At 46.3% G+C, this 20,468-nt stretch overlaps 1 protein-coding gene and 1 long non-coding RNA gene across 3 annotated transcripts in view; one reads left to right on the top strand and one right to left on the bottom strand.

Moving 5' to 3' along the window:
• Nucleotides 1-2,173, top strand: part of LOC117064160 — a 52,641-nt gene extending 50,468 nt beyond the window's left edge. The window contains exon 7 of the long non-coding RNA XR_004429295.1: nt 652-2,173. This is a non-coding gene — a long non-coding RNA (uncharacterized LOC117064160). The remainder of the gene's footprint in view (nt 1-651) is intronic.
• APCDD1 (APC down-regulated 1) overlaps nt 1-20,182 on the bottom strand; it is a 34,740-nt gene extending 14,558 nt beyond the window's left edge. Inside the window, exons 1-4 of one of the 2 annotated variants that reach the window (XM_033178360.1) lie at nt 20,110-20,179; nt 19,758-19,913; nt 5,544-5,727; nt 2,172-2,703 (exon numbers count right to left, since the gene is read on the bottom strand). In XM_033178360.1, coding sequence (XP_033034251.1) covers nt 2,172-2,703; nt 5,544-5,727; nt 19,758-19,913; nt 20,110-20,164 — 927 coding nt within the window. In that variant the 5' untranslated portion in view covers nt 20,165-20,179. Of the gene's footprint in view, nt 1-2,171; nt 2,704-5,543; nt 5,728-19,757 lie in introns of both variants that reach the window. The other variant, XM_033178359.1, reaches the window with a different exon arrangement.
• Nucleotides 20,183-20,468: the final 286 nt, after the last annotated feature.

Genomic DNA, 20,468 nt, shown 5'->3' with positions numbered 1-20,468 from the left:
GGTGGCTCCCGCCTGTAATCCCAGCACTTTGGGAGGCCGAGGCGCGTGGATCACCTGAGACCGGGAGTTGGAGACCAGCCTGGCCAACATGGTGAAACCCCGTCTCTACTGAAAATACACAAACTAGCTGGGCGTGGTGGCGGCACCTGTAGTTCCAGCTACTTGCGAGGCTGAGGCAGGAGAATCGCTTGAACCCGGGAGGCGGAGCTTGCAGTGAGCCGAGATGGCGCCACTCACTCCAGCCTGGGCGACGAGAGCAAAACTCGGTTTCAAAAAAAAAAAAAAAAAAAATTCCCAGAAAGATGGCTAGACTATACTCAGAGTGAGCCAAAGGTAGGTATGAAACCCCTTCTCCTGCTACTATCTCAAACCAAGTGGACCTGGCCAGTATAAAACAGGAGAAATGCTATGCAGCTACAGTGTCCAGTGCCGCCTTTGGGCAGTGCTGTCAACCAGAAAGGTCCCAAAATGTAATTCGAAGCCCGTTATTCCTACCCGTTTTCCCAAGACACCCACTCAAGCCTGACCCGGAAAGCACACCCCAGTCCAGGTATCACCCTATGAGCCGATTCTCTTCCTGGTACCTGTCCTGGGGAATCCACATGTTGAAAGGGCAGAACTTTGGTCTCCTTTCCCTGTGTCCCATTCTAGGAAAACCTCTGGGACCTCCCGACAGCGGCAGCAATGGAGCCAGCCTCAGAGGCTGCCCTGCCTCTGCCCTAATTCATGTTGGCCTCTTCAGCGCACTTGAAACTTACAAGGCAGAATGAAATGAGCCTGGCTCCCGATCTGTGTTGGAACAAACCCCCAAGGGCATCCTGAGCCGGCAGGAGTGCTGGGCCTGGCCACACTGGCTGAGCACAGGGCTTCATCTCACACGTAGGGACATAGCGGTGAAAAGATTCACGGAGGAAGCAGCCTCCACCAAGCAGGCTTTCTCAGCAGCTATTTCATCATTATAATAAAAGCCACTTGCATTGCACAAACTCACAATAACATAGATAAAAAAAGGCAACACGGAGCAGTCTTTGGCGGAGGAAGTGCCCTGTGATATCTCTATTGGTTGAGTAGTCTTGGAGGACTAATAAGAAAAAAGATTTTTAAAAAATGAAGAAACCACCAAACAAAAGTTAAGCAGGGTTCACAGTTACGGAGCCACTGTGCCGGACAGTGTTCCACGAAGCCAGTGGGGATGGCCAGGGAGATACTCCACAGAGAGCTGCCCACCGCCCAGCCCTAGCAGGCCCGGGTCTGCATGTTCACACTGTGCCCTGGGCAGAAGCCTACTCCCCTCCTGCCTGGGACTTCACAGGCTCTGCGGGGAGATGGTGGAGGCGATCGAGTTACACATGGGCATGTACTCTGAGCTTGCGGGAAGGAAATGCCTCGTGAATTCCAAATATAATTAGTAGAATATCATTCAAGGAAAAGACATTATAAGGTTTAATTGTTTCCTGCCCTCCTTAGTCCCCTCTTCTGATGATGGTGACTTTACATTTTCCTTAGTGAAATGAAAAGAACGTGGGGTATGGAGGAAGGACCTTTGGGCTCACGGTCCAGCAGGAAAACTCAGTAGACGTGTGGCCTGCGCAGGAGCCTTAACCCCTGGGACCTCAGCAGGCTGTGCTGCCTAAGAGTGTCAGGACTCACCAGGGTTTCCCGAGGACTGGAAGCAGTGACTCTGGTGGATGGTCTCCGTGGAGTCTAACACCCCACACAAATCCCACTGTCACCTCCCTTTTCTCTCCCTCCCCACCTCCTCCAGGGCCCGGGTGGCTGCCATTGTTTAGTATCTTTTCTAGGTGTGGTTATGACATCACCTTCGCACTGTCCTCTTGGAGTCACTAAAGAGGTTCCTGGGATGGGAGAGCTGAAAGGAGCCTTAGGAATTTTCTAGAACCATCATCCCACACCACCACCCACTTCGGTAGGAGAACCGAGGTTCCAAGTCACAGGGCACGTTGGTGGCAGACCCAGGTCTCCTGACTGGCTACAGCGCCCCCCAGCCCCAGCCTTCCCCGTCTCCTCCCACCTCGCAGCAGCCCCACCTTGGCCTGCCCCGCCATGAAGCAGAATTCCCCCTTTCAAGGGTGCCCTGAAGCCCCCATGGCAAGCCTTTAAGGATTACCCACTTCATTCAATAAAGAGGAGAACACAGGGCTCTGAGGTACCTTGGCATTCTGCAGAGGGGGCTGGTAACTGGATGGCCGGTAGAACATCCTCTGGGTGGCATCCGTGTGAATGTCACCAAGGAAGAGCTCCTCGACCAGGTGGTCAAGGTTGTGGTGAAGGTACTGCTTCTCCACCCGGATGAGCTGAAGCTCATGCATGGCAAAGTTCACGGCCTTCGTGCACTCACAGCCATTCTCCTCTCGCCAGAGGTCATAGGCCACGTCTTGCACCCAGGGACCCCCGTCTGCGAGGAACCCCGGGCACGTGCGGTTCACCTGCTGGCCGAGCTTCTCGGCCACGGCCTCTGTGTGGCAGATCACCTGGACGTTGTGTAGCTGGTAGTCGGCTTCCGTGCCCCCTCGGATGATCCAGGAGGCCTGGCGGAGGCGGATCTTGCCCCGGATAATGAGAGTGTAAGTGGGATTTGTGCACCGGTTGCTGCCATAATAAAACTGGTAGGCCTTGAAGGTGTTATTGTGGTAGAATCTGTAGGACCTTGTGATGAACTCTGGGCCTGACCTTACTTCACAGCTGGGAAAGAAAAGGGGAAGAAGAGACCTTTGTAAGCCCAAAGCTATGGGAAAGAGATTCATTATGGTATTAAGAAATTACAGAAATAATAATAAACTGCTGGGCCAGACACTGTTGTCAGCCCTTTAGAGATACCAACTCACTGACTCCTCACAACAACCTAGGAGCTAGGTATTATCGTCACCCACATTTTACAGGTGGGGAAACTGAGGTTAGGGAACATGCCCAAGAGCACATGACCAGCAAGTGCCAGAGACAGTCCATGAATCCAGGCAGCCTGGCTCTGTCACTGCCTCCGCCAGCCTTCCACTAGCTTCACGAGCAGGCCAGGAGGGCAAATACCTGCTGCCCTATGCAGGTATTTCTGGATAAGGAGGATGAGTGCTGTACTGGCCTATAAAAGAAGTGTCCTTATGCTACTTCAAAAACGGTCGACTTCCTGAGCACTTTTATTGTATGGACCTTGTCTAAGTAGGCAGGTGCAAAATGTCCGTCATCCTGAGACAGAAACTAGTCACCTGGCGTCTTCTTGTCCATTCAAAATTAATTCTCTCTCTAGTAGAAAAGTAAAGGGGCAATTAACTAAAAGCAAAGCTGACACAACAGAAATAAGGGTTCCTTTTGTTTGTGATGGTTGCCAGTGTGGCATTAGATGCATGCTAGGTTCCTGAGCCAGAAACACTAAGGCAGAATCTACAGAGCATAACAGCAGTGGGATGGAACTGAGGGATTTCACACACGGCTCCGTCAGCCATTCATATATACTAGCTGAGGCTGCAACGGGGCGCACGGGGAGGTACTTAAAGCCCTGGCCAAATAACCTGGCCTTAGCCTTTTATTAGCTCCTAGTCTCAGTTACGCTATGACTTTCAGCTCATCAATTCTGGCCTTCCCACTCTGCTCTCATCTATGATGCTAACAGGTTCTGGTTTGAACCGACGAAGCATTGCTAAATCAAGCAGTCAGGCTAAAATGCCAAACACAAGTGGTTTTCAAAATTGCTAACACTTTAATTTGTTCATTGATGGACTGGTGAAAGATAAGCATTATTTAGAAGGGGGTACCATTGCTACGTAAAGTTTGACACCTGCTGTCGAGTAGCATCCTATGGACATAAAGCACTCAACGGTACCTGGGGTATCTGTAATCTTAGAAAAAGGAGACAGAAAACACCCCAGATTTCTCCCACAAGGAAAGAGAAGGTTAGTGTAAGCAGTGATTCATGTTAGATGAGGTTTAGAAATGAAGATCCCTTATGTGTAATTTTTTAATCTAAGCATCAACAGCCTGCCACGTACAGTGGATCTCAGGCCCACTCACTTCTCAATTGCCCCTTCAGCTCCTCTTACCTAAGCCTCCGTCCTCTCTAACCAGAATGGTTGCAAAGGTCTTTTAACTGGTCACCCCCAAATCACTTTTTCTCCCATCCATTTGCCAAACAGCAGCCAGAATGCCCTTTCAAAAAGTTGAATCATGTTTTAAGCACGGCCCCTGCTGTAAGCTCTTCAATGACTTTTCAGTTCTCTTAGGTTAGAAAAGCTGGTCTGCAAGATGCCTTAGAGCTGGCCTACCCGCCCCAACAGCCTCATCTGAGGCTATGTGCCCTGCTTTACTGCATCCCAGCCACAGGGCTCTCAGCCAGCTGGTCCTTCAATCTAGCCAGCCTCTTGCTCACTCTGTATCTAGCCTGGCCTCTGGTTCTTTAAATACAAAGCTCTTTCTTCCCACCGTCTTTGCACAGCCAACAATGTCTCAGTTCAAGGGTCCCCTTCCTTGGTAGGCTTTCTGAACTCTACCCCGATTTTAAAATGGGCCCCCCTGGTATTCTCTTTTAGCACCTGTTGCCTCCCCCACCCCTCCACTTTCATAGTACTTCTTGTGTATTTACTTATAAAACCCCTGATGATAAGGACCAGGTCTGTTTTGTTCACTGCTATATAAACAAAACTTAAAATAGTGTTCGGCATATGGTAGGCACTCAATAAATATTTGTTGAATAAAATGATAAATATTTTAAAAGTATGTAACATGAAGGTTGTTTATGCAAATTGTTTATTGTGGTTATTTTGAGAGACCTCATTTTTATGAAATAAAATTCTGCATCTTCATCGTCTTATACAATTTCTTTTTTTCTCTTCTCCATATTCATCTGATCCCTCCCCAAGGAACTTGGAGGCTGCTATCCATATCCCAGGAACAGCGCATAGGGAGAAGTGATCAGATCCCAGAGTTAGTCTTGTTCATTCTCAGCAATTTAATGGGTAGAAAAAAAAAAAAATCGCAGATCTGCCTCTAGGCTATTTTTAAAAGCTCTAATGGAAGATAAGCCAGAGCTCAAACTGGGATAAATCTCAGCTTCATAGCATGGAAAAGAATCCAAGAGCTGCACCCCGGCTAGCAGAGCTAGCTTCTAACTTACTCTTAGAACCCTGAAGCCATATATTAAATTACCAGAATATGGCTAGAATATTTACACCATCCGGAGCTTGCAAGTCATGTTTCAGGGTTGGTGAAACACAGACTCTTAATTTCACTTGCTAATGGTTTCTTTTTATACGCAAGTAGTCCCATAGAGTTCAGTAAACAAGGATCTATTCACTCACGCTGTGTGGTTAACAGGAGTACAATATAATCTCTGCTTTAGCATAAGATTTCTACAGTACTTAGCTATTTTTCTCAACCAACCATAATTTCAAAGAGTAGTTTGGTTCTTCATTAGAACTTAGACAACAGCTAAATCATTGTAAGTGATAAAGTTTTATGCATCTGAGAACCTGTAAGAAGGGTCTTCCATAGTGGTGTGCTCTCTGGCCTCTCCCAGACCCCATCTGTCCTCTTACCCTGTGGAGACCCAGTGGCCCTCGATTGTAGGCGGCATCTGCACGGTGATCCTTGCGCCATTGTGGAGATGTTTGAGCATGTGATGGCACTGTGACTCCTTGAAAGCCCTCCAGGCACTTTTCTCTAAGGACCTAGGATGGGACCTGCTGTCTGGATGAAGGAGGGCAGAACCCTCTCCCAGCCCTGAAAAATCAAAGTGGAAAGTTATAGCAAAAAGAAGAAGTAGCAGCAGACATGAATCACACCAAACAACCACCTCTGCAACAGTCAGTGGCTGAAGGTGGGAAATGATTGTTTATTGTACAAAGTGTCATCACAGTGCACACTCTCACACAGGATGCACATTCCAAAGTGGCAAGTGTCATTGTAGATCAATTCCCTGGTGAGAAAACTGAGGTCCTTGGAGATCACCAACATAACTTGCTTGAGATCACTTAGCTAGTTGCTGGCAAAGCCAGAGATCAAATCCACGCATCTATGAAGCAACAGTGAAGGTTGTGCATCTAAGAAGGGTTTGTGCAGGGTGGCCAAGGGAATGTGACCGGCACTGTAGGAGAGAGAAATGAACATGTTCTGGAGTCACCAAAGTGGAGGAGGTGGGGAGAGGTGAAAGAGGTGTCATCAATAAGGGTGAATTTACACAATGGCAGATTTAGGTGAGGAAAGGAAACAGCAAGGAGACCAGCCTCAGTGAAACTGCAGCCTGGGCAGTGATGGAAGGAGAAGGCCCAGGGGACTAGGAAGATTCCCAGCTGGGATCTGCTTGCTGGCTTGACTCCATCTGCTTACACCAAGCCTTGCCTCTTCCGGTTCTCTGTCTTCAAGTGGATGCCCCCTACACGGCTGCTCACCAAGGGGTGTGAGCCTTGCACCCTCCTACAATAGGGACATGGTGTGACATTTCCCCCCAATTATCTTCCAAGTCCAGCCCCTCACCCTCAAAAGGCCAGAAACAAGCTAAACATACAATATAGGGCTTTAAATTAAGAATAATGGCAATATTACATATGTTTATTTCCCAGGGGTAAAGAAATACTAGCAGTAAGCTTATCTTCAGAACGAGTCATGCAGGTTGGCCACAATCTTCCCAAGCACAACTACCACCAGCCTAATGTTCAGAATAAAGCAATTAAAACTAAACGAATGGAGTTATCATCCGAAAGCCACGGTCTCCTCTGATACTCACTCTCAAAGTGATTAACAAATCAACAGGCATTTATGGCGGATCTACTACGTATTTAGCCCTGTGTTCGCAGAAAAGACACTAGTTAGACAACGGTACAAACTTTTTAAAAATATAAAAAACAAAATGTACCTGTTAGAATGCTACTGGTGAGGAAGCAATTATATGTTTTCATCAGCACATAAATAGCCTCATAGAGAAGGCATGGTTTCTGAGAGATGATTTGAAAATGAGAAGTTAGATTCAGAATATAGTGACTTACAGCAACATGATGAAAATCTACCTGGATAAACTGAGACCTGCAGGATAACTTCAGATATCTGTTAAATATTCAGATATTTACCATCATGTGGACAAAACATTCAAAAGACTGAACTAGTTTTTGATGGCAAGTCTTGGTGTTGAGAAGACAGAAGTTTCTGTATCTGAACTCCCAGATTTTCCCTCTAAGCAGAATTCTGGCTTTGAGATGGAAAGACAGCTTCTGATTGTTCTTACAGATTTTACATGCAATGGATGTCCGTGAGACAAATATGGGTATTACTCAACTAAATGAAAATTGTGAAAAGAGATTCTAGACACAAGAGGACAGTGCTATGTTCAAATTTAAGGCAACCTCACTCAGCCCTGTTTAGCCAAGTCCCTTAATTCTGGCCTGAGCTAGAATGGGGCAAACTCTAAACATGAGAACTCTGCCCAGTGTTATTATTATTCACGGTCATGGTTATTAAGCCAGGGCTTCCTTTCCTGAGGCCTCGAGTTCCATTGAGGGAAGGCATCTCCACTAGAGTGGTACTCCTGGGCATTCCCTCCCTGTCCCTCATTCTGCCCTCCCCTGGTGAAGGCACATGAGTTATGGAGGTGGAAGCAAGCATGCTGGACTCAGTCATTTTTTTCTTTTCAAAACCAGCCTATTTACCAATCACATACATTCTGATCAGCTCCCTCAGGCAGTGAGGACCATGCCCCTTTAGTTGTTCAGCTGTGGCATTGGGCCAGATGGGAAGTCTGAAACATTCGGGGCAACTATGAGCACTCCTGTCACGGGCACCCATCTACACTGTGTCTTCTGATTGAGTATTCATCACTATGCTAATGTTTTAATCCCCATGTGCCTCACCCTCGTGTTGAACACTCTCTTAGTTCTGAACCAGAGTAGGGGAGAGGGGACTGCTCATTGGACCTCCACCAGCCTCAACAGTTGTAGTTATCTTGGTGACTGTCAACATTTCCTCAGTGTCCCTGCTAGGCAGTCAAGGAATGAAACCGAGTATAACTTGCTGTCTGGTGGGTCAACAGTATGATCAATTTTGATGCGGCTAACTTAAAATAGATTTTAGTTCAAGTTACAAGGTATTGGGAGTTGGGGAAGATTCTGCTTTAAATATGCTACTAAGCATTCAGTAAAGAAGCCGTCATCTCACTATCAACCAAGCTGTGTTCTAAAACTTGATTTGTAAACCTCTACACCCTGCAAGTGTTTTCCCATGAAGATAATAAAAGTCAGGAGTGTAGTGGATGTGGGTAAAATCTCCAGAGTTCAGCTGCTTGAGTTTGAAACTAGATCTGCCACTTGAAGGACTGCATTGGATCCAAGACATCAAGGAGTGTTAAGATGTATCATTATTTTATTATCAGTGACAAAACATGCACATTTAAACAATGACATGGCGCCTTAACAACAGTCCTGAGATACCCGTGAATTATTTGCAGCGGCCTCCGACAGCACTGACATTTCTGTTTCTAGTCAAAGACATTTGGCAATTTCTCTTGCATTTGGTGGCACTGCTGCACGTGTGACAGGTAATCTGTTTGCTCTGCATGTATCTCAGCAACAAAACAGAAACAATGCCTCATCTTTTTTGGCCTTTCTCCTTTCCTAGTAGTTGATTGATGCTGTGTGAGAAAATACGGAGTTGCAGTTATTCTTCCAGCAATAAATACTTGCTTCACTAATGTCAAATTAACACTCCACTGCTCTATTACAAGATCTGTCTGATTTTCACCGTGATTTTCCTTTTTCAGTGCTGAAAGTATAACTTATGAGTGAGGGAGGAAAAACACCAAGCATGCTGACTCAGATGTGTGCTCTCTTGATGTTCAAAACCAGCCTATTTGCAATGAATCTCCAGATGAGTCCCAAGGACGAACATAAAAGAGGTGATGTGGGGACAGTATGAGCATTTGTGTTCAGGTTCACACAGGCAAAGGGAATGTCACCCCTCGTGGCTGCTGCCTGGAGGCCAAGGGAAACTGAGGCCCCCACTGACCGTGAGATGCACACCCCCTGCAGGGATCTTAAATTACGAAAAAGATGGGTATCTTGCAGTCAATAAAACCCAGTATTAGCACAGTGACCTTAAACAAATCACTTAACTCTCTAAGCCTCGGTCTACTCGTCAGTGACGAAGGGATAAAAACATCACCCACTTCTTACGGTTGGTTTCAGTTGAGCACCATGTTGGTTGGTATTATTTCAAGTAATGATCTTAGACCACCCTCAAAAAGTCCCCTCTAACTAACAGAACAGCTAAAATCAGGGTAAAGTCACATGGAGGAGCCAGGCTCACTCTGAGCTCTGAAGAGGACAAAGTGTAAGGACACAGGGACTCCAGGCAAAGTTAAATGATGACCCTCAATGTAGAAGAGAGTGAGGCCCAAAGTGCCAAGTTCTGTGGTTGCTGATAAGTTCCACTCAGTTTAACAAATACCTGTCAATGAGGCTGGGCACAGTGGCTCATGCCTGTAATCCCAACACTCTGGGAGGCTGAGGTGGGAGGATGGCTTGATGCTAGGAGTTTGAGACCAGCATGAGCAACATAACAAGACCCCATCTCTACAGGAAAAGAACCGTCAGGCATCGTGGCACTCGCTTGTAGTCCCAGCTACTCAGGAGGCTGAGGCGGGAGGATCACATGAGCCCAGGAGTTCAAGGCTTCAGTGAGCTATGATCGCGCCTCTGCACGCCAGCCTGGGTGACAGAGTGAGACCCTGTCTCTAAAATAAACAAGTAAGACATACCTATTCACCTTGACTTGCTAGACTTTAGGAGCCACAAGCATAAAGACTATCAAAGATGTTTTGTGTTTTGTTTTGTTTTGTTTTTACTTTGAAGCTTTTAAGGTCTCACTGGGCTGGATGTCAAAGAACAAGGGTCAGAATGATGAAGGAGGTTCTGGGGAGAAAGCTAGGGAGTTCAAAGGCGGAGAGAGAGGGAGTGGTGGGTAGCACTTGCATGGGCCATTCATAAGACTAGAGTCACACAGGAAAGGAGGCCTACAGCTATGTTTTTAACCAGTGATGGAAGAAATAAAATCTAAGAACCTCCAATACACAAATTATTGGAAAGCAGGAAAAAAATGATATTAAAGAGCCCAGGGTTTCTCAAGATCAATATCCATTTCGCTATTGCTCACATTTGACAATGAGCACAGCTCAGGAACCCAGCGAAGCTGGCAGTGCAGCCAGGGCACCCATGTGAGCGGCCAGATGGAGAACCCCAAGGCTGGCACAGCTCCCCAAGGACACAGTGATTTCAGGCTCACACTCTAGGTTAATATTCTATTTCTAAGATGGAAAAATGGGGTTGGTATTTATTCCATTTTTAAATTTTCCCTTCAAAGTACCCAACATTTTCATTACTCTTAAGGAGCAAAATTAATTTTACTCTTAAGGAGCAAAATTAAAGGGGTCAAGTGAAAGAAGTTGCTGTAAGGCAGGAGAAACTGACTCTTAGGCCTTCAGTTCACCATTGCAAGTGGTCTCCGGTGTTTACTTGGCTCATCTGATGTGGCAAATGTGGATGACTTTCCTGTGAGTACTACTTCTGTTAAATGGCTGGGAATTAAAAAGTCATTTGAAGCACCCATTTCAGCTGCAGCAGAGGCCAAGCATAAAAGTTAGACCGGTAAACCCCAAAGCTTCCTTCTCAAGGATCAGTCATGGTATGCCCTCCAAGGACATTTGTCTTAGATTTCTGGTCAACTAAGGAGCTCTTGTGTTTGTTACAGCATCGCCTGAAGTAAGTCAATTCCAAATTCGGGACTGGAACTAGCGAATCATTCACTCATTCATTCATTCCATCAGGAAGGCTCTGAAGGGCCAGGCACTGTTCTGGACATAGCAGCCACAAACATTTCTCTCCTGGGAGTCTCAGTTGGACAAGAAACTGTAGGGTTGTAGAGGACTCTACAGAGAGGGGGAAGGGTGTGAATTCTTCCTTGAGGGTTCAAGGAGAGGCATCTCTATCTTGAAGATGGAACAGAAGTGGTCTAGGAGGAGTGTGCTTGAGCACACTCAAGCATGGGGGGGCAGGAGTGACAGATTCATGTAGGAGGCTCTAAGAGGGGGACACAGGGTGACCTAGGACGAGGGGCAGAGGGAGGCAGGGTCACAGTCGAAAGCACCACACATCTGTTACGCAGGGGGGGACTTCACTGGAAAGGCGAAGGGGGGCCACCAAAAGCAGTCGAAAGCACCGCACATCTGTTACGCAGAGGGGGGACTGCACTGGAAAGGCGAAGGGGGGCCACCAAAAGCAGTCGAAAGCACCGCACATCTGTTACGCAGAGGGGGGACTGCACTGGAAAGGCGAAGGGGGGCCACCAAAAGCAGTCGAAAGCACCGCACATCTGTTACGCAGAGGGGGGACTGCACTGGAAAGGCGAAGGGGGGCCACCAAAAGATTTTCTGCAATGTCGTGGGTGTGGTAAATATTTCATTTTGGAAAAGTTGCTTTTCTGGTTTTTTGGAGGGACATGGGGGACAGATTGGAAGCAGGAAGATCAGTGATGAGGCTACTGCAATGGTTCAGTCTTGTATGATTTCTTGATTGGATAAATGAGAAAGATAAAAGAAGGGAACAGCTCCCAACAAACTGCAGTAAATCTTTTTTGTAGTGTTGGAGAGGCATTGGCCATCTTTTGCATCTTGTGGGGGGAAGAATTACCAAAAAGTTATATTAAAAAAGGAAGAAAGGAAGGAAGGGAGGGAGGGAGGGAGGGAGGGAGGAAGGGAGCAAGGGAGAAAGGAAGGAAGGAAGGAAGGAAGGGAGGGAGGGAGGGAGGGAAGGAGGGAGGGAGCAAGGGAGAAAGGAAGGAAGGAAGGAAGGGAGGGAGGGAGGGAGGGAGGGAGGGAGCAAGGGAGAAAGGAAGGAAGGAAGGAAGGGAGGGAGGGAGGGAGGGAAGGAGGAAGGGAGCAAGGGAGAAAGGAAGGAAGGAAGGAAGGGAGGGAGGGAGGGAGGGAAGGAGGGAGGGAGCAAGGGAGAAAGGAAGGAAGGAAGGAAGGGAGGGAGGGAGGGAGGGAGGGAGGGAGCAAGGGAGAAAGGAAGGAAGGAAGGGAGGAGGGAGGGAGGGAGGGAGGGAGCAAGGGAGAAAGGAAGGAAGGAAGGGAGGGAGGGAGGGAGGAGGGAGGGAGGAGGGAGCAAGGGAGAAAGGAAGGAAGGAAGGGAGGGAGGGAGGGAGGGAGGGAAGGAGGAAGGGAGCAAGGGAGAAAGGAAGGAAGGAAGGAAGGAAGCTACAGTAATTTAGCACTACATTTGCATCTGAAAAGGAACTTTTGTAAAATATATATACAGTCTCTTTTAATACATTTTAAATTGCATAAATCAATCATCCCAGTGTTTAGCAATGCAAAGTTCAAGGACCACACTAATAATAACCATTCCTGTGTGAGTACACCTATTATTTATAATAATAAATGTGCTTATTATATATAATGCTAAGTTTTTAAGCCCCTCCACGTTTTTTTTTTTTTTTTTTAGGAGTTTAAGAGCAAAGATTTAATAGGCAAAAACAAAAAACAAAAAACAAGAAAGAGAAAGGAAAACAGTTCTCTAGTGAGAGAGAGGGGACTCCCGGGAGGAAAAGACCCTAAGCCCCTCCACTTAATTGGATTACTTGTGTAATTGGAAGTGTTGGTTAATCACAATATTCGGTTGTTGAAACTTCTGCCATTGTATGTCAAATGCAGTTTGACCTTATTATCTTTCTTTGATGATCCAGGTTCTTAAAAGTGCCTTAAGGTCATTATTAGGAACAACCGTACCTGTAAAATGGGGCTGTGGATAGAAAGGAATGAACCTGTAACAACTCTGCGTAGACTATGAAAAGCTTTTTCCTCTTATTTTACATATAAAACAAGAGTTAGAAACCATATACTATATGTGAGAGTACACACACAAATAATGTCAACATTTTGATTAGTTGAAGATTCTAGATGTTAACTAAGGGGACTAGCGAATGGAGTCCCCATTCACTAAGATTTTGTTGTGAGTGAATCTGCAAAAAAGAGTTACCTGAAAGGATCAAACAAATATTAAGAAAATGGCTGTGAGTTTTTGGTCTTCAAAGTGGTTTTGGGTAAGTCATCTAATATATCCCTTTCTTTTTCCTCTATAAACTAAACATAATGATCATGATGATGATGACTAATGTTTGTATTACACTTGACAATTCACTTTATGTATATATCATCTCATTTGATCAAATGCTAGCTACTATACAGGTACAGAGGCACTCTTGACTGAGAATGTATAAAGTCAGTTCCATGGTCCTATCTAAACTGGAAGCTCTCCAGGGACTGTTCCCAGTCCAGAGGAATTCTGAATAAGGTTATCCAAATGATTCCACCATAAAATGGTCTCAGACATTGGGGGTCCAATGGTCTGGGCCCTGATAAAATTATTATGGCAAAGGGAATAGTTTCTTTCAAATGAATGTCAGAGAATAAAGTAGATTCTGGAAGGAGTGGTTCATCTGTTAGAAACAAATTAAGTCCTGTGTGCTTTAGGACATAATTTTATTGATGACCATGTCCAGAAAACTAAATGAGATCCTGGAGCTCTGGAGGGCTCGGTGGTATGTAAGTGTGTGCACTTGCATGTGTGCACTAGTGATTTACTTCCAAGGAATACATTACCCCACGACAGTAATCCTAAATGACTGCACAATGATTGTAACTACAATCGTAATCACAATAGTCTACCGGAGAGTGAAAATTCCCAAAGATATCACATTTTAAAAACAGAGTCACCTAAATGAAAGGAGGCACAAGGTTGACCATTTACACGGAGGTTTATGCCCTAAGTAAAAGGTCTATGTGTCGGGTTAACTGTTCACATCCCCTGAATTCACCAGACGATGCACACAGAAAGCAGTCCTTGGCACAGTTTCCAAAGTGAACACACACAGTACCTCTGCTAGAGCCCTCCTCAGCAGATCTCATTCCTAAACCCATGGTGCTTTGAGCAAGCAGGCCAGTGTATGCAGAAACCAAACAGAGCCTTTGTAGAGAGTGAGAGAAGAAAAAGGGTGGGGTGCCTGCTGGACTTTTGCAAGTCAACATTCATTCATTCAACAAATGGTTGAGTGCCTACTACGTGCTCAGGTATCTCTTAGGCTTGAATCATTGTGACATACACGGGAAAAAGTAAAATAGGACAGTATACTCCATGTCCAAGTCCCTGATTTTTCAATAAAGTTTTTTTTGCTTTTTTTTTTTTTTTTTTTGAGACAGAGTCTTGCTGTGTCGCCCAGGCTGGAGTGCAGTGGCACGATCTCGGCTCACTGCAACTTCTGCCTCCTGGGTTCAAGTGATTCTCCTGCCTCACCCTCCCATGAAGCTGGGATTACAGGCGTGCGTCACCACACTCAGCTAATTTTTTTTTGCATTTTTCTAAGTAGAGACAGGGTTTCGCCATGTTGGCCAGGCTGGTCTCCAACTCCTGACCTCAGGTGATCTGCCCCCCTTGGCCTCCCAAAGTGCTGGGATTACAGGCGTGAGTCACCACGCCCAGCCTCAACAAAGTTTTAACAATCTGAATTATCTAGATGAATATATTCCATGGTTTTTCACCTGCCTATCTATACTGACTGAGAAATAAAAAGTTCCAATGTATTTTATACATAATAAATGTAAAATTGTTTGGGAAGGAAACAATAATTTTCAAGCACACTTGGAGCTAAACTAATCTTTGATCAGGTTAATCTCTGTACATGTACTCTAAGGCTTAAGGGAAAAAAACTGAACTTGAAAAAGACTAAGTATAATGTCAAAATATTAACGATGGAGAGCTTAAAATGATTCTTTCCTTGTTCATTTTGCAAGTTTCTGTACTTTATATAATGTGCCCTGCATACTTTAATAATCAGACTGAGAAAAGTGTTTTCAAGTTAGAATTGTTGTGACACATAAAATGTGACTGATTAGATTAAATGCAGGTAATTACTTAGCCATGAAATTGCCTGCCCAATTAAATAGGCAGTCATTACTGTAAACGTGTGCTTTGAAGTGGGGGCTGGTAAATAAACTCCAGCACAGCTTTCCATTTTTTTGAAATAAAAGCATGTATGTATTGCAGACACTACTGAATTTTACCACCATTGTGGTACTTGTGCTTATCAAGTTCTTGTTTTTATTTCCTTTTTTTTTTTTTTTTTGCAGTAAGCTTGCTGCTTTTACCCATCTTGACATCTTCATATCTAAAGGCAGTCTCTCTTTATGAGAAATATAATAAGGTCAAGTTTTCAAATTCCTGGCTCCATTTGACTTTAGTTGAAAACAAGTTACTTTTCTGTGCCATTTTCTAGTGCCATAGTCCTCAGGGTGGACACTGGGGCTGAACCAGAGGTTGCAAAGTTTGCATGTTGGATCTGCAGCTGACTAGTCACATCCAGCCTCTTCAGCACAGTTGTGGTCTGTGTGTGTGTGTGTCTGTGTGTGGGTCTGTGTGTGTGTGTGTCTGTGGTCTGTGTGTGTGTGTGTCTGCATGTGTGTGTGTCTGTGTGTGTCTGTGTGTGTGTGTCTGTGTGTGTGTCTGTGTGTCTGTGTGTGTGTGTGTGCACATTTGTGGGATTCCCAGCAGGGAAAATAGTGCAATCAACTGCAGTGTTCCATCCACTCAGCTGTGAGGCTCTACATTCAGTTTACTCCCTTTCAGCCACTGGACCTGGCAAATGGTGGCTCCTGGCACGTAGTAGGCCCTCATAGATGAACTTACTGAATAAATGGTTAGCTGAATGAATGAAACCAGAAAACCCTTGCAGAACAAAATACTCTTGATAATTTTAGGGTGATACCATATCCTTTCTCCAACCTTGAGATGTACATACCTATCACATGACTTTCCAGAATAATTTTATTCCCAAATTGGCGAGGGCTAAGCAATGGCCTGTGTCCACAAAACCAAGCCATGAAGAACTCATACTTGGAGGATGGTAGTGGATTTTTTCCTGGTTTTCCCTGCGATCACTTCAACTCCAGGGGAAGAGTCTACCGAAGACATGCCCTGCTGTGTATCTTTCAACCGATGTGGACAATAATCACTAACACATCATCTTCTATTTCTGGTCTGAAATGTTTTATGCCTCCCTTTGATTGATTATATTGTCATCAGTCTGTCCCTAAATAGTAGTATGTAATTACACAGACATATCACCCACCTATATTTAGTTCTTTTCTCATTTAAGGGGAAAAAGAATGAACTTGGCTAGTAGAAAAGAATGAAATTGGCTTGTCAATGTATTTAACAAGAGGATATTTAACATCTAAGACCCTTGCCCCTGTTCGGTACAGATGAGTCATGCTTCTTTTCAAGATCTCATTTTCTTTTTATGACTAAGAGAGGGGAAAAAAGTGCAGGAAAGACAATGTTTTTTTGGCCACAAAAACTGTCCTTAGTAAAATAGTTTTTCAAAGATTTCTATTTAACCCTATATAAATGTTTCCTCACATTGTGTCGGTTAAACTCTCATTTGGCAACCTGCAAAGTTTTTAAAAGTCTTGACAGAATATGCTTTAATGAAAGGGGAGAGCTGAAAGAGCCTTCACCTCTCAGAAAAGTCAACGAATTCTACAAAAGTAAACAGGGTGTGGGAATAGAACATCTCTCCCAACGTCAGCTCCAAAACTGAAAATCAAATGTTTCCATTAGCAAAGCGAATCAGGCACTCCGCTGGGGCATTACAGCCACAATTATTCTGGATACCTCATGCTAATCTGTGTTTTGGAGCTGAATGATTTCTAGCATTTGACATCTGAAACTTTTGCGGCTTTTATCTAAGCAAAGAAAACAGTGATAATGGACATCTTCCAGCTGCATACCTTCATGACATTAAATAGGCTTTATTTGGATTAAGTATTGCAATTGTTTTCAGAATCTGAAGAGGAGGAAAGGAAAACTGACATGTATACTTTTATGCCATCAAATTTTGAACTTGGGTCTCGCACCACATTTGCAGTCTTAAATAAACAACAGGCTCAAGTCTTGCCAGAGCCTCATTTCAGTGATAGGATTTAGGGGTGATTTATAAATTGCAGTGAATTGAAATAGAAGTAGCCACAAAACTGAACAAAGACTGGATGCCAAACATAATGGTTATCTACCTCATCCTCACACAGGATGCACTTCTTAACCTGACTTGGTGGTGTTAACAAATCATCTCTAAATGATGTGTGAAACTAAATTTATTAAAGTTTGTCACAGAAACATTCAACACCCTAGAACAAATGCTTTTATCTACTAAGTTGACCCATAAATAGACAAATGGTATCCTATGGTTAGGAAAATAAAATGCCTTGTTTATCACGAAAAGAACCACTAATCCATTCTAAGATTTCAAGAATTGCCTTCAGATTTATAACTTCTATTTAACTATATGATCACGCTCCATCTGTTACTACAGAATTCTTAAATGCCTGCAAAGCGCCTATCAGTTGAGTAGGACATATTCAGCAAACCATTCCCTTGGTTAAGTTGAGTAATACCCGTTTGTTGTTAAACCTACTTCAATCAAGTAGATGTCAGTGGGGAAAAGGGGAAAGGAAGAATATTCCATTCTTTTCTGGTGCTTTACATTATCCTTGCTAGTTATGGCAAACCTTTCTTAAATCCTGAGGATTTATAACTTGAACAATGATTTCCTCTGTTTATTTTCTGCACTAGAGTCTGATACTCTCTGCTGGATCTAAGTAGATCTTTGAGCAACTTTAGTTTTAATAACTGTGCCATTGCAGATACATTCTGAAATTGGATAACTTTTCATAGGTTTATTTATGTCATCCAACTCAACTTTGCAAACCTCCCTTTTTATCTTATCTTCAAAATACCTATGCACATATGTGTACACACACATGCACACACACACCAGCACGCACACGGTCTGGCTCCACTGTGCTCCCATTTATGCTCAGACTACTCTTCCCAGTTCTTTCCTTGCTCCCCATCCCCCTCCCAACACCATGGGGTCTGGGGAGCCCTCCTCCCCCAGATCCCCAGAGTCAGGGAAGATTCCAGATGCACATTTTCAAACTCAGGAAATTTGGGGCTCCTGTCCCCATTGAGGATATACTTGGGCTCTTGTTACCTGTCAGCCATTACTACCCCAGTTTGGACTGCTAAATAGGAAGTGTAATTACAACTCCTACCTCTCAAAAGAGGGAGAACATGTTCAGAGTTACACTAGGTTGCATCTCTGAGGATCACTTTTGTAGTTTAAAAGGCAATTATTTTACCCCCCAAAATGCTGTTCATGCGAAGCTTTCAAGTAATTTTTTAAATTTTAAAATCATTTGACCACACTCTCTTTTTTCTTCACAGATATTACAAAAATTTAAGGGGGACAATTTTTCCTGTTTCATCTCTCTCTTTTTTCTTGTGTGTGTGGCAGCTGCTGTTTGATCTGTTCATTGGCTCTGATTTGTTTCATGTTTCAGCCAAAGATTAAAACTGCTCTGTAATTCTAAGCAGATGGGCCTAGGAGTCCAACCCTATAATTATACCTTCTCTCTTTTTGCCCTCGAACTGCAAGCCTTCCATCCCGACTGTTAAAATTCTGGGATCACTGGGGCTCTGAGTACACCTTGGCAACTGGACAGGTCTGGCCCAGCCAGACAGGTTCACCAAGACTGTGGAGCTATGCAAGCCATCCACCTGGGGCAGGACTACAAAGAAAACAGCATCCCGGTGGCTTGTGGGTTAACAATCCCTTGACCCTCCGGAGGGAAGGTCCTCAGCCTGACTTTCAGTCCTGGCTACCATGCATTTTGAAGCTGGAGCCCGCTGCACGTTTGGGGTGGCTGCGGTGGGTGTTGAGGAAGGAGAGCTGTGAAGTCATGCTGTTGAAATGTCAGGTGTCTGACCATTAGGGACAGTTTGCTCAGGACACCCATATCAACACGACATGATCTGCCACGGCCTGTCAGGATTATGAACCCGACGCGCCATAAAAACCTGCCTTGTTCACCCCAAAGAAATTCTGTTTTGGTGTTTTCAGTGTAATTTCTGGAACCCGTTGAAAGGGCTGATGTTCTCTAGCTAAAGGTTTACTAGAACCCCTGGGGAAAAGTGGCACAGGAAGCCCAGGAAATGGGGCGTCAAGTTTGGGTGCACCGTAGGAGACTGGTTATAATGCTTAAATCTTGGCTAACAGGAGTCCCCTGTTTCTTAAAATTACACCCAGAGAACGCAGCAGTCCACTTGGGAGAAAACCCCACAACCCCGCCTCAATCGGGAGGCAAAGTGCAGGCGGACAACGAACACTGGTTTTCCGAAGGCAGGCAGATGTGACTTCCCAAATGATCAGTTTCTCTTTCCACTCTCCTAAAAGCTTGGAACACATCAAGAGCCTGCTGCGTTCTGACATTTTGGAAAAAGGCTCGCAGAGCCGGCGATTTCATGGCAGTGTACAGTTAGAAAATCCAGCAGAGTGGACGAAAGTTTCCCTCGGACTGGATGCAATGGATTCTGGACATAAAAGGTGTCTGCGTGCGAGAGCTTCTACCCTTCCAAAAAGAACAGTCGCGCAGCAAAGAGCTCCGGGCGCCCTGGCGTAGAGGGCTCCGAGCCTAGGAAAGTGGGTAGAGCCCCCTCTCCCAGGGCTGAGACAGCCGGCGCGGGGCTCCCCTCGGATCCGCCCCGCCGAGGGGACAGTGTAGACCCAGCCGCCATCCGGACCTGAAGCCTCCGCGGGCTCCGCGGCGCCCGGGCTGCCCCCTCCGTCTGGGAGCGCTCCAGTGGCCCTCGGGAACTCACCGTGAAGCAGGAGGGCCGGGAACAGGTATCTGAGCAGGAGGCGGCGCGGCCAGGACATTTCCAGTCCTGCTCTGGGCCCTCCCGCACGCTGCGCTTCGATTTGGTGACCGGGCAGCTGGGCGCGCGCTCTGCCCTCCGCCTCCGGCCGGGTGCGGCCGGGCCAGGCCGGGGCTTCAGGCGGCCGCGGCGCGCCCCATGCCCGGCGGGCGAGGCGCGGGGCTGCGGGGCGCGCGCTCCCTGGGCGCCGTCGGGCGGCTGTGGGCGCCCCGGCCCGGTCCGCGTCCCGGCCTCTCTGCCGCCCGCCCCGGCTTCTCCGCGCCCGGCCCCGCGTCCCGCCCCGGCCGCCGCGTGCGCCGCTCCGAGCTGCAGTGGCCGCCACCGCCACCGCAGCTGCAGCGTCTCTTCATATTTCCAGGGCGCCGCCGGCGGGGCAGCCTGGCCGCGGCACGGAGGAGGGGCCCGGGAGGGGGCGGTCGGGGGAGGCGACGCCGAGCCACCGCCCCCGGGCAGCCGCCGCCGGGGGGAGCGCGGAGACTTGAAAGGGCGCGTCGGGCAACGCCTCCCCTCCTCCCACTCCGGCCGCGCCTCCTTCCCCCGCCCCCTCCCGCTTCCCTCCTTCCCCTCTCTCGCCTACCCCTCCTCTCCCAACTTCCTACCCCTTCCATCCTCCCCTCCTCCTCTCCTCCCTCCAGGGCCCTCTGCCTCCCTCTG

This window comes from Trachypithecus francoisi, unplaced genomic scaffold, assembly GCF_009764315.1.
Source record: "Trachypithecus francoisi isolate TF-2019V2 unplaced genomic scaffold, Tfra_2.0 Lachesis_group19, whole genome shotgun sequence".
Classification (NCBI taxonomy): domain Eukaryota; kingdom Metazoa; phylum Chordata; class Mammalia; order Primates; family Cercopithecidae; genus Trachypithecus; species Trachypithecus francoisi.
This window is presented reverse-complemented; position numbering and strand designations above follow the sequence as displayed.